We start from the raw sequence: 13,234 nt of genomic DNA on the forward strand, positions 1-13,234 counted from the left end.
TACCATTAGGTGGCGTGCTAGGTCTAAGCTAGGGCTACCAGTAGGACCCCCTCCCTCTCTCTCCCTCCCTCCCTCTCTCTCTAGCTCTTTCTGCTCCATTCAGTGATGCTAAAAAGGACTAGAGCACGTGCATGTGTGTGACGTGTGAATGTGCCATATTTATAAACGTAGTTTTTTCTCTTTAGAGAGTTCTCATCAAATCACAGAGGAGGACATCGATCCACTGATCTTACCTGGAGGCTCCAGAGAGAGAGAGAGAGAGAGAGAGAGAGAAAGAGAGAGAGAGAGAGAGAGAGAGAGAGAGAGAAATGTGGACTGCGTTTCTGAAACCTCTTCAGAATATTCATTGTCACAGACTCATAGTTGATGTTGTTTTGATGTTTTTGTTGTTTACCCATTTCTCTTGGCTGAGTTTGTCGGAGGAGCTTTCCAGTGTCACATCACCAAACCCTGACTCTGTGACTCACCTTCAGTCTAGGTTACCGTGTTTTCATCTGACGCATAAGAGCGCATGAAGGGGACAGAGCAAGAGAGGGACTCTTTTTGGAGGATGTTGTTTTAAAAGGTCGTTTTTTCTCTCTCATCATTTATCCGATTAAAAAAAGATATCTATGTGATTTAGACCAATTTATAGGCCTATCAATACCTGAGGAAAAGGAATATCTGATCCTATTCATATTTGTTTAATACTTTTGTACGATGCGCTCAAAGGATGCTCGAGTATTATTTTCTTTCTTCAGACATTTATTGTAGCTTGTGATATTTTGTGATTTAATAACATTCAACGGCTATACTTTATTTCTTACAAGTCAAATAATCGTGTAAATGGAAGACAAGATGGGAAGGTGTGTTTTATTGCTCCAGTGCAAGACTGTTCTAAAATAGAGGACTCTGAGCTTAACTGCTATTGGTAAAACCATAACATCCTTTACGCATCACATGCGCGCACACACACACACACACACACACACACACACACTCAGAGCAACAGAGGACATGGGGAGACAAGAGCAGCGCGCCAGCCGCCCCAAGGAGAACCTCCAGCCGCGTGAATGACCCGCTGGCAGCATGCGCTCCTGGCCCAACCGAACTGACTGCCTCTCTCCCATTAACTGCAGCTGGGAGGAGAACTACTGGAACTACTACTTTAACGGGAGCTACCGGGGTCCTGTGCCCCCCGAAAACCTCTTCCCCATCCCCGTTCTAATGGGAATCACCATCACCTGTGCTCTCCTGTTCCTGGCGGGAGTGACCGGGAATGTAATGACTATACTGGTCGTGTCTAAGTACAGAGACATGAGAACAACCACTAACCTCTACTTATGTAGCATGGCTGTCTCAGACTTGTTGATATTCCTCTGTATGCCCCCTGATGTGTATCGGTTATGGAAGTACAGGCCATGGAGATTTGGAGATACATTCTGTAAACTGTTTCAGTTCGTTAGTGAGTGCTGTACTTATTCAACAATTTTGAATATAACCGCTCTGTCAGTGGAGAGGTACCTGGCCATCTGCTTCCCACTTCGCGCCAAACGCCTGGTCACCAAGCGACGCGTCCGCGCGCTCATCCTATTTCTCTGGCTGGTGTCACTGCTGAGCGCGGGACCTGTCTTCGTTCTGGTGGGAGTGGAGCACGAGACTCGCCCAGCGGTGGGAAACTCTGTGACTGCTGGTGGGGCAGAAGGAGAGACAGAGATAGACACTCGCGAGTGTAAACCCACCCAGTACGCGGTTGAGTCTGGGCTTCTTGCCGCCATGGCGTTGGTTAGCTCTGTGTTTTTCTTCCTGCCGGTGTTTTGTTTGACTGTGGTGTACAGTTTGATTGGACGGAGGTTGTGGAAGAGACGGAGAGAGAACAATATTGGAGCCAACGTGGCACACAGGGACAAGAGCAACAGACAGACCGTCAAGATGTTAGGTAGGGTACAATACATGTTGCTCATATTCAAAACTATGTTTTAAGCACGGCATGATTGAGGTATGGATGTCTATAATATGTTTTTAAAGGCTCAGATTGCAGATTGAAAAACTATCTTGGTTCTGATACGCATTAAATCAATCAAACACTGTAATAAGATAAGGATAATGCCGATAATGTAGATATAGGCTTTGTATAAGTTTTACAGTCAGCACAGTAACCTAATAACCATGATAACAGCCAGTCGTGTAAAGCTTTACCAAGGTTATTTAATTAGGCTTAACTATAATTTCCCCCTCATACCCCTCTCTCCTATTTCTCTCTCTGAAAAAAACCTGATTACTGATGTTTGCATTTAACGTTTTATGGTTGGAATTAATTTGATTTATTCCCCCTCTATTATTATTAGCCTAAAAGGAGAAATCCAATGTTAAGAACATTTATTATCTGTCTCCCCTCTCCCTCTCTCTCTCCAGCTGTAGTGGTCTTTGCCTTCGTCCTGTGCTGGCTGCCTTTCCACTTGCATCGTTACCTTATGTCCCATTCCTCCGAGGGCTCCTCTCCTCTCTGGTCTCTCTTCACCCAGTACTGCTCCCTTGTTTCCACAGTCCTCTTCTATCTCTCGGCTGCCATCAACCCTGTCCTCTATAACACAATGTCTAGGAAGTACCGGTCAGCTGCTGCCCAACTGTTTGGTCTACAGGAGACTCAACCACCCAGAGGGAGAACGGCAAGCACTGTCAAAGGAGAGAGTTCACCTGCCTGGACAGAGTCCACTGTTAGCCTGTGACTGTAGCCAATTTGGAGGATGAATGGGCACTAGATATACTATACCTATCTGATTTTGATATGTAGATGTTGTTATCAAGCTCTTATTGTGTGTTTCTCATCAGTGACCACTGCTTTCCCTGGTTGATCCAACTCAAACAGGCTCCATTATGGACCATCAAGGATTAATTGGTCCTTATCCAAGTGAGCACCAGTTTACGCATAAAGTCCATGGACGTTGATTATTGATTGAAATTTGGTCTGTCGGCCCAGGACTTGCGTTGAACATATGAATTATATTAGCCTCAAGGACTCTGAACAAGACTGTTGCTTTGATGTCACAACCCGCCCGGCAAAGACAGACAAAGGCGTTTGAGAAGATGTTTTATAAAATATTTATAAGCCATTTCTGTCACCCAAAATGAAGCACACCATTAGCAACAAAAACTATTAAACAGCTTTTGAAACGGACACATATGCATTTTCTACAAATCACACATGTAACACGCACACACAAACCAAAACAGTTATTACGCTTGCCTTAATATGTGAACTGTATTCTGGATGACAAAGTAAAGCACTGTAGACCATGATGCACTTCTCTGTACCCTGAGAGAGAGGGACAGAAGTGCTGTGTGTGTGTTTGTGTATGTTGAGTGACTGGGTGTGTTGGAGGAGGTGTGTGTGTGTGTGTGTTTATGGTAAGTGACTGTGTGTGTTGGTGTGTGTGTCTGTGTGTGTAGCTATAGGTAACAGTGTTTTGCTATGATAGCATGTGCAGTAGGCTAATTATACCGCCGGCCTTACTCTTTAAACAGCAGCTTAGTAACTGTTCAATCTGATTGGTTTTAGTCTTGGCTTATCCTATAAGTTCTTACATAGGAAGGGTTAGCTAAAATGCTAAGTAATTGCAAAGTACCTAAAAAGTAGTAAGTAGTTGAAAAGCTGCTAAAATGCTAAAGTTGGCCTTGAACTCTCAACCTTTGGGTTACTAGACATCTGCATTATACACCTACCCATCCACCATTTCATTTTTTTTCTTAAGTAACCATCTGTCTTATGTAACCAAATGAAACATATTATACTAATTTGAGTGTCCTAGATTTACTTTTACAATGTTATGTCTCGTCTATGAGACCAGGCTGGAAATGGACATAAAGACTACAAGTAAGGACTACAGAATCAATCTGCAAATATGAACTACAAACATCTTCTGGAAAAAGACTTCAAATGTGGAAATGTAACTAAAGACATGGTGCTTCAGCCCAAATGAATGTGACGCTTAACTATACTATATACTTGTAAAAGTAAATCTAGGACGGACAGATGGTTACTTAAGACAAAAACGAAATGGGTGGATGCGTAGGTGTATAATGCGGATGTCTAGTAACCCAAAGGTTGAGAGTTCAAATCTCATCAAGGCCAACTTTAGCTAACTAGCAACTTTTCAAGTACTTACTACTTTTTAGGTACTTTGCAATTACTCAGCATTTTAGCTAACCCTTCCTATGTAAGAACTTTTATATATATGTGGTCCTCTGTAGCTCAATTGGTAGAGCATGGCGCTTGTAACGCCAGGGTAGTGGGTTTGATCCCTGGGACCATCCATATGTAAAAATGTATGCACACATGACTGTAAGTCGCTTTGGATAAAAGCGTCTGCTAAATGGCATATTATATTATATATATATATATGCCCCCTGTAGCTCAGTTGGTAGAGCATGGCACTTGCAACACCAGGATTGTGGGTTAGATTCCCACGGGGGGCCAGTATGAAAAAAAATTAAAATGTATGCACTAACTGGAAGTCGCTCTGGATAAGAGCGTCTGCTAAATGACAAAAACAAAAAAAACGATGTATCCATGTCTGTACCACTATAATAATCTGTACTATGCCTGTACAAACTATAATGGAAGAAAACACTGTATGTATTTTCATATTGATCCATATCATCAGGTTGCCAACTTGGTCTGAACTCATTCCAGGAGATAAAAATTATTCAACATTGTTGACGTGTCATTGTTTTTATTTCAGACATAAGCTTTTTAATTCTGTCATGACTGAGAAGTACACACACAGGTAGCCTACAAACACACATATTTCGTCCTCTCACCTCTCGCCTATCTTCTCCTCTCTTTTTTCACCTCCTCTGCTTTCCTCTCGTCTCAATCCCTTTAAGTCAGGCAGCCTCAAGGGTTGTCACTAGTTACCTCAGCCACAAAGTCATAATTATGGCTACACCCTGCGTAGTTCTACAATTACTCTTCTTAAAATCGGATTTTAACCATAACTCTAACCTTTACCACACTACTAACCTTATGCCTAACCCTAACCTTCATTTAAGAACGAAAAGTTAATTATTGTTTTCGTGAATTATTAAGACTATGACCAATTTTGACATTGTGCCAACAAGTGACAACCTTTTTTACATTTTAGTCATTTAGTAGATGCTCTTATCCAGAGCAACTTACAGTTAGTGAGTGCATAATTTTTTTTCTTCTTCATACTGGCCCCTCGTGGGAATCGAACCCACAACCCTGGCGTTTCAAGCACCATGCTCTACCAACTGAGCTACACGGGGCCCCATCTTCAAGCTTTGTTCAAAGGACTCTTCTGTCACATCTGAGGCTATCTGAGTTGCCTGATCAAAAAGTCCTATAAGACAGTGAGGACAGGAGGAGAGAGGGAAAGAAAGAGGTCTGAGAGAGAACCGCGGGATGGAAAGAGGAAGAAGGAAAGTGAGAAAGACATTTATGGTGGTACATAGAATATGAGGAGTGGAGAAATTAATGAATGAGGTAAGGATGAGTCAGAGAGATGGGAACTTGGAAGTGTGAGAGCACTTGAGAAAAGATTGATTCAGAAATTATAGATATAGAAAGAGTGAATGAGTTACTCCGCATCCCTTGTGAGATGCAGTGTGTCTCAGAGACGGGAGGGATAAATGTTTTTTCTGTGATTTAATCCCTCCTGTTATCCAGTGAGATGCTATCGAGGCCGCTCGGGAGTAAATCACAAGCTATTGCTGGCCAAAGGCGCATGCACACACACACACACTCCCACACACTCAAACAAACACACACTGAGACACGGAGGGGAGCGAGAGAGGGAGAGACAGAGAGAGCGAGAACGTGAGAGAGGAAGGTTGAGAGAGAAGAGAAATGTAAAGAGAGATAGCAAGACAAAGAGAGTGAGAGAGGATCGATGGCAATGTTCCTGCACAAATCAGTGATTGTCGAAGTGGCTGCATGTGCTTTTGTGTATCTCTCCTCTCCATTGCTCTCTTCTCCAGAGACACACACACACACACACACACACACACACACACATACACACACACACACACACACACACACAGTTCAGCCAGGGTTATAGTGGCCATTAAATAGGAGATTCACCCTAAAACTGAATGTGAAGGTTGCATTTTTTCACAGCGTCGGCTGGATTATAGACGTGATTTATGTCTGGCTGCACCTCAAATGATACCTTATTCCCTATATAGTGCACTACAGTGACCAGAGCCAAAGGACACTATTCCATATGGATTCCTGTCTAGTCAACTCTTTATTGGTTAATTTATTATGATCCAGCATACAACCTTTTTTATTAGGAGAGAAATGATGTTGGAGATAGCACATTGTTTGTTGTTTCCTATAAAGAGTGTATATCTGATACGTCTATCTACAGATAAACCAAATCTCGGGTACATTTCCTCTAGCTCTCAGTCAGATATTATCTCACATCGACGATACGTGATATGAATTCAAATGTGCCTTTGAGCTAAACTACTCCAGGTGTGACGTACTGTGGCTGACCAGGTGTGCCAACCTCTCAGTGTGTGTCCCTGATGGGGAATGGACACATTTGTGGTTTCCTGTGAACAATGGACAATAATGTTCTTCTCTTATTCCTTATTCAGACAGTGTTGTAACCACGGTGATAAATACCAGTCCCCTGTTGAGTCTGACTGCCTGACTATCTCATCATCAGACACTTTCCTCCATGCACACACGCACGCAAGCACGCACCCACAACACACACACACACACACACACACACACACACACACACACATACATTGAGAGGCACAAGGTCAGTCCCAGTGCTGGGCCTCTGGAGCAATTCTGCTGCCTTGCAAAGGGAACAACTGCAAGAAATGGCACTTGGGATCTGACCAGCAGCCCTGCGGTTGCTAATTCACTTTTTAATTGCCCGGGATTTGAACCAGCAAACCTAGTCCGCCTCTCTAACCTTTATATATAGACTACCTACCACCACAAAGCATATCACATAACCAATGTTTGAATAGGAAATCAAACAATGACACACAAAACGAGAGATTTCAGTCAAGGTCAGAAAAATTTAAACATTTATTGGGCATAAATATATTATATAACACAGGCTACCGATACAGTTAGGTCTTACATACAGAGGGTAGTATTTGCAAAATCTATACATTAAAATTGATATGGCAGTTTATTTAATATAATGCATATGAAATAGTCTAACATTTACAATACAAAGTAGTAGAAATGTATGATTTTATTTTTTCTTTCAAATCGTAGCCCATGACAACATTGGAATGTTTGTTTTGATAAGTGTGAGGTACAAATATGTTGTTGTTTTGTTTTTGTTTCAGACAAAAAAAAAGGTTTAATACATACGAGTTTTCATACCTTAATCTGGGACTGTTACCCATTCAATCTCCAATCTCTCATATTCAAAATACGTATTTTCCGTTACAATTTGTAAAAAAAAAAAATCTGACAAAAAAAAGTAACCAATCAGAAGGCACAGATTTTGGGTTGCTGGGCAGAAGTATCTGTTTAGTTCAGGACCAACTTGATGAGCAGGACCAGAAGGGTCTAAAGATTTGCCTTAATACAAATCTTACAGGGTGTACCCTGCTCACACAGACAAGTAGCCACTGGGCCAAGCCCCGGAAAAACACCAGCCAAAAGCTTGAGAGAATATTAGCCAAAAACCTTTAGGGAACATTGGGTCAACATTGGACATTTTCTTGGTGATATCACAGGCCTAACATTATCCTAACCGTAGCCTATAACATTAGGCATTAGTAGGGAGTTGGGACAGGAGTATTTCGTGACCATGTGTCCTAACCATCCTGGTCAATTCACATGGACAGGGAAAACTCCTGTCCCTAGGCATCAGGAATGACTTGTCTGTATGAGGCTTGGGGGAGATTTAACACAACATCAGGAATGATTTTGCTGTAAAAGGCTTGGGGGAGATTTAACACAACATCAGGAATGATTTGGCTGTAAAAGGCTTGGGGGAGATTTAACACAACATTAGGGAGTAAAGGACATATCAACAGACTTCTTTCTAACTGACACAGGTCAACAGGAATGACGGACACAACATGACAAAGTCACACCAGATGACATAGTAACGCTGTATGACATAGCAACACCAAATGACCCAACCATGCCAAACCACTCAGTCACAACAATGGCGTAGTCAAAACGCCAGATAACATAGTAATGCCAATGTAACAGAGTGCCCGGTGGGCAGGTGTGTGTCTGGAATCAAAGAACAAGAAGCTGTCTGATCAAAAGCATCATGGTTCTCACAGGATAGATAGGGATCCTGTGGGCTAACGGTCTACCGCTTTAAAAGTGCTTCATATAATCTCTGTTAGTTGTACTTGCCTCATTTTAGCATCAATACTATATCTCTATACGTATAATAACTCTGCACTGACTATCAATTCTAAGCAAAATACTGGATACAAATCACTAAGGCTCTTTATACGACGACAAGCTTGGAAAAGTATTCATCATCATAATCATCCTCATCGGTCTGACTGAAATCGTGATTTGATTGTTTTAGTCTTTTTACCTTTTCAGTGTGAAATCAACGTGTTAAAACTCAGTAAAGGGGCAATATATTTAACAATGGCACATTTAATACATTTAGCTTTACAAAAAAAATAAACATAAAAATAAAAATAAAAAGAATAAAGATATGAAAAAAGCGTAAATCACAGATCAAGTTATGTCTTTCCTTTTTGAGAGAATAATAATATAACAGTAATAATTCTGTGTCGTCACAGAGGGAACGTCAAGGAACCCTTTAGTACGTAGATAACATTGAAAGTAACGTGTGTGTGTGCACGTGTCACACACACACACAAAGTAAAATGGCATGACACAAGCCTCGACTTTGGCAGAAATAGACCAAACAGATATGATATCAAATACGTCTTAATCTATAACATTAGGCAGTATAAACGCCAAATTAAGCCAACTATTGTTCTGACTCCCCTAGACACCACGCAATTTCACACTGAGGCGGCACTGTACATCGTCCCAAGACTGTGTTAGCCCCTGGAACTAAAGCCTAGGGCATTAGCCCTGGGGAGCTAACCCCAGTCTTCCAAGTCTTGTCATATTGTCTGAATAATGGCAACTCTTACAGAATACCGGCTGAAACGGTACAATTAAAGTGAGTACCGCCACCTTCTGCCTTCCTCTTCAAGCACTGGTTACAGTAACTGTAAAGAGTACCTTCATACCTTATTTAACCATCAGTGTACCTTCATACACTCTCAGAAAAAAAGGTGCTACCTAGAGCATTAAAGGGTTATTTGACTGTCCCCATTGGAGGGTTCTGCATGGAACCCAAAAGGGTTCTACATGGAACCCAAAAGGGTTCTACCTGGAACCCAAAAGGGTTCTACCTGGAACCCAAAAGGGTTATCCTATGGGGACAGCCAAAAAACCCTTTTTTCTAAGAGTGTACCTTATTTAACCATCAGTGCCCACCCAGAGTTGTATGGTACGCCATGCCTCTGCTTAAATCCTAATACAGACACCGACATAACATTAATATCAGAAAAGGTAACGTTTCTGAAGAAACTTTGTGTGTTTGCTCCAGCTGTCTAAAATCTTTACCAATATAACCTGGCTAACGGTTTGCTACATCTCTTAATGCATACAGAAAACCACACAGGCTGGTCATAACCGTCAAACCATGACATCCAAAACAATTATAAAGCTATTATTATTGGTGTTATGATGTGATGATCATGTGGTTATGGATAAGAGACAGTTCTGTGTGTGAGAGAGGAGATGACAAGGGTAGACATTTGGTTAACATGTAAAACCGGCACTGATACTGACATACAGAATAATGAAACAACTACAGGTTTTCCCAACAACTGTAAGAGAATAAACAGAGATATGTAAAGGGCTACTGAGAGTATGAAATGCTGGCCTTAAATCAAACATCTAAAATAACATCCAATAAAAACAAAAACTGAAAAATTATAATAATAACAATATAACATGCTACGAGAGAAAAAACAAATTAGTACATTTATAACTACACTTACATTTGTCTCTTAATTTTTATTTTTTAAACAATAAATAACTGAAAAGATTGCACTGTAATTGTCTTGTAAAGTACTGTATGCAAATATTATATTGTATATAAATAAACGTATAGAACCAATAGAGAGAAATTCTAGCGTAACTTTCCCATTGACTTTGGCAAAGGTGTTGGAGCAGTTAAAGGCTCTGCTAACTGACGAGTAGGAGCGAAGCACAGCTTAGAGAGAGAGTGGGATGATTACAGCATTAACTAGAGAGATGGAGAGAGGGGGGGAGAGAGGGAGGGAGGTTAGGAATGCGGGAGGGAGAGAGGGAGGGAAGGGAGACGTACTGAGAATGGTGGAGGGATAGAAAGAGAGAGAGAGGGGCAGAGAACAAATAAAGAGTATGAAGAAGTATGAGGGTTGACTTGGGGAGTGGGTAAAAGGTTACTTCAGTAACCTCTACATTCGACCGCGGGGACTGACTACTGAACTGACCTCAGATCTGCAGATAAGCACCTAGAATACATATTATATTTCACTAAACCACTCCCATTGGAATATACCAGGTTAGCCCTAGACCAGGGGTGTCAGGTCCAGTTCTCACAGGTCAAAGTGTCATGTTTTTATCAACCTGAAACTAAATTGATCAACTGGTGTTGCTGATTGGCTAGATATGGCCAGGTGTGTGGCCCTCCAGGAGCCTAGTTTTACACCCTTGCCCTAAACTGATCTAAAGTCAGCTTTGCATTTCCCACTCATAATGGTTTACGTTAGCTTCAGGGGAGAGAAAGCTGGTCCTAGATCTGTGGTTAAAAGGCAACATCTACCTGGATCCCTCCCTCTCTTTCGCTCTGTCCTCCAGACCTCTACACTTCTTATATTACATCATAGCATCGCCCCCTACAGATATAGATAGGTAGATCTATCATAGATATATTTGATATAGATTGTATATATTAGGTAACTAGTTCCATTCTTTCTTAGATATAACGAAACAGGATAGCAGCATTTTTTAACAATGGCATCGCTTTGGTAGCTGAATAAAGAATGCAGAAGAGAAGGCATCTGAGTGTGTGTGTGTTTCTGTCTCTCTGTGCATCTGCATGTGTGCATGTGTGTGTATGTGTTTCTGTGTGTCTGTGTGTTTGTGTATGTGTCTGTGCGTAAAGATTGCATGATTTGACCTATAATAGATAAGGTAACAGTTATTGATGGATACATGGCTATAGCTTTAGAACTACATTCCAAAATGGCAGAATGGTAAAAAACTACAAAAGACTGCAGCGAACAGCGCAAATAAGACACAGACACAGTAAAGTAAGGAATAGACTGTAAAGAAATATAAAGAAAAATACACTTTGTCTAATTGTAATACATACTGTAGGTTTAAAAAGATACAAAATAATGTCATGCAGGTTGTTGAGGAGCTTTGCTGGGCTCCTGGCTGGCTAATGCTTGGTTATCAGTTTGTTTGTTTTGGCTACGAACAGCTTCCCTCCAAATACATCCATTACATAAGATAGAGAGACCAAACAAACAACGACAAGAGAAACAGAGAGAGAGAGAGAGGGAAAGAGAGAGAGGAAAGAAGAGGAAAGCATGAAGCGATACGTGGACTACAACGTCGCGGTAAAATGACTGAAGTACAGCTCAAGTCTGTTTCGTTTTAAGTCTTTTTCTTTGCGTAGATGTTTTTCTTTCTTTCTCTCTTGTTTTATTCTCTTTCTATCCTGTAGTTGATTCTTAAGTGTTTTGTTTTCTTTCCTTTCTTTCGTAGATGCTCATTTTCTTTCTCTCTGGTTCTGTTTTCTCTTTTCATCCTGTTGCCGATTAATTCCCTCACTTCATGAAGAAGTGTTGTAGCAGACAGGCCATGAGGATGGAGACACCGGCGAACACACACACCACGACCGCCGCAAAGCGCTCATCGCTGGATATTATCCCCGCCCCTTTCACCGTCTCCACGGCGCCTGTCTCCCCCAGGCACTGTTGCTCCTGGCGACGCAGGGTGAACAGGGAGGAGGGGCTTAGAGGGCCACAGAGTTCCTGGTTGGTATCCTGGCAACGGCGGCAGGCACACACACGGAAACGGTAATCGGTGTTACCTTGGAGTCCGGTGATTTGGAAGGCACTCTCTTCTCCCTTAAACACCTGGAGAGAGAGAGAGAAAGAGAGAGAGAGAGAGAGAGAGAGAGAGAGAGAGAGAGAAAGAAAGAGAGAGAGATAACGTTGATTTAGAAACTACTTTGTGACCTCAACAAATTGATTCAGACCAAACAGGTTGCTGCTCAGAGTGTGTGTTATTATAGTCTCTCCCCCTGTTGCTATTCTACATTAGTGAAATCCAATCAGTGCATCAAAGTGGCTATAGAGGCTGTTTTCTGGTTAACATTATCAACACTGTCCCTGTACAGAAGGGATTTAACTACCTCAAGAACCACTTAGGACACCCACACACACACACACACAAGTCTCCTGCCTCCAGCTGCTCACTAAATCAATAAGAACAAAACCTCACTGGAGATAAGTACTGTGGTCCTCTGTAGCTCAGCTGGTAGAGCACGGTGCTTGTAACGCCAAGGTAGTGGGTTCGATCCCCGGGACCACCCATACACAAAAATGTATACCACGCATGACTGTAAGTCGCTTTGGATAAAAGCGTCTGCTAAATGGCATATTATTTATTATTACCACAACACTCTTCACTAACACATCAGATATGTGTGTGTCTGCGTGTGTGTTTTTTAACGTGCATTTCAGTACTCATTCACCAGAAGATCTGTTCGACTTCCAAAAGGGCAATTGTGATTGTGTGTGTGCATATTGACAACCATATTGAGTTTCCATAAAGTTCCATTGGCAGCAGACACTGTTAAATGTCAGTGGTCTCGGGGCTCTAATTGTCATTAACACTACCTTCACCCAACTCTGCTGCCACCACAGTACATGAACGGGGAAATGGAATAGAAGGGACAGTGGATACCTAGACAGTTGCACAACTGAAAGCATTCAACCCAAATGTTTCTTCCACATTTAACCCAACCCCATTGAATCAGAGAGGTTCGGGGGGCTGCCTTAATCAACGTCCAGGTCATCGGCGCCCAGAGAGTGTTTACGGACATATTCAATCTCTTCCTATCCCATTCTGCTGTCCACACTTGCTTCAAGATGTCCACCATTGTCCCTGTACCCAAGAAAGCAAAGGTAA

The 13,234-nt window shown here is 41.8% G+C and overlaps 1 protein-coding gene and 1 pseudogene across 2 annotated transcripts in view; one reads left to right on the forward strand and one right to left on the reverse strand.

Annotated features, from left to right (window-relative positions):
- Positions 1-1,068: 1,068 nt before the first annotated feature.
- LOC311120682 (growth hormone secretagogue receptor type 1-like) lies at positions 1,069-2,708 on the forward strand (the record flags this gene model as incomplete). Its single annotated transcript, XM_084195259.1, has 2 exons — positions 1,069-1,918; positions 2,395-2,708. 2 exons carry the CDS (start codon positions 1,069-1,071, stop codon positions 2,706-2,708), a joined length of 1,164 nt encoding a protein of 387 aa, XP_084051385.1.
- Positions 2,709-11,783: 9,075 nt separating this feature from the next.
- The window catches only part of LOC311120673 (fibronectin type III domain-containing protein 3B-like), a 22,837-nt pseudogene continuing 21,386 nt past the window's right edge, over positions 11,784-13,234 (reverse strand). The window contains exon 13 of the transcript in view: positions 11,784-12,177. The product of the transcript in view is annotated as a fibronectin type III domain-containing protein 3B-like (transcript). The remainder of the gene's footprint in view (positions 12,178-13,234) is intronic.

Source organism: Coregonus lavaretus (genome assembly GCF_964263955.1).
Source record: "Coregonus lavaretus genome assembly, contig: HAP1_SCAFFOLD_579, whole genome shotgun sequence".
Classification (NCBI taxonomy): domain Eukaryota; kingdom Metazoa; phylum Chordata; class Actinopteri; order Salmoniformes; family Salmonidae; genus Coregonus; species Coregonus lavaretus.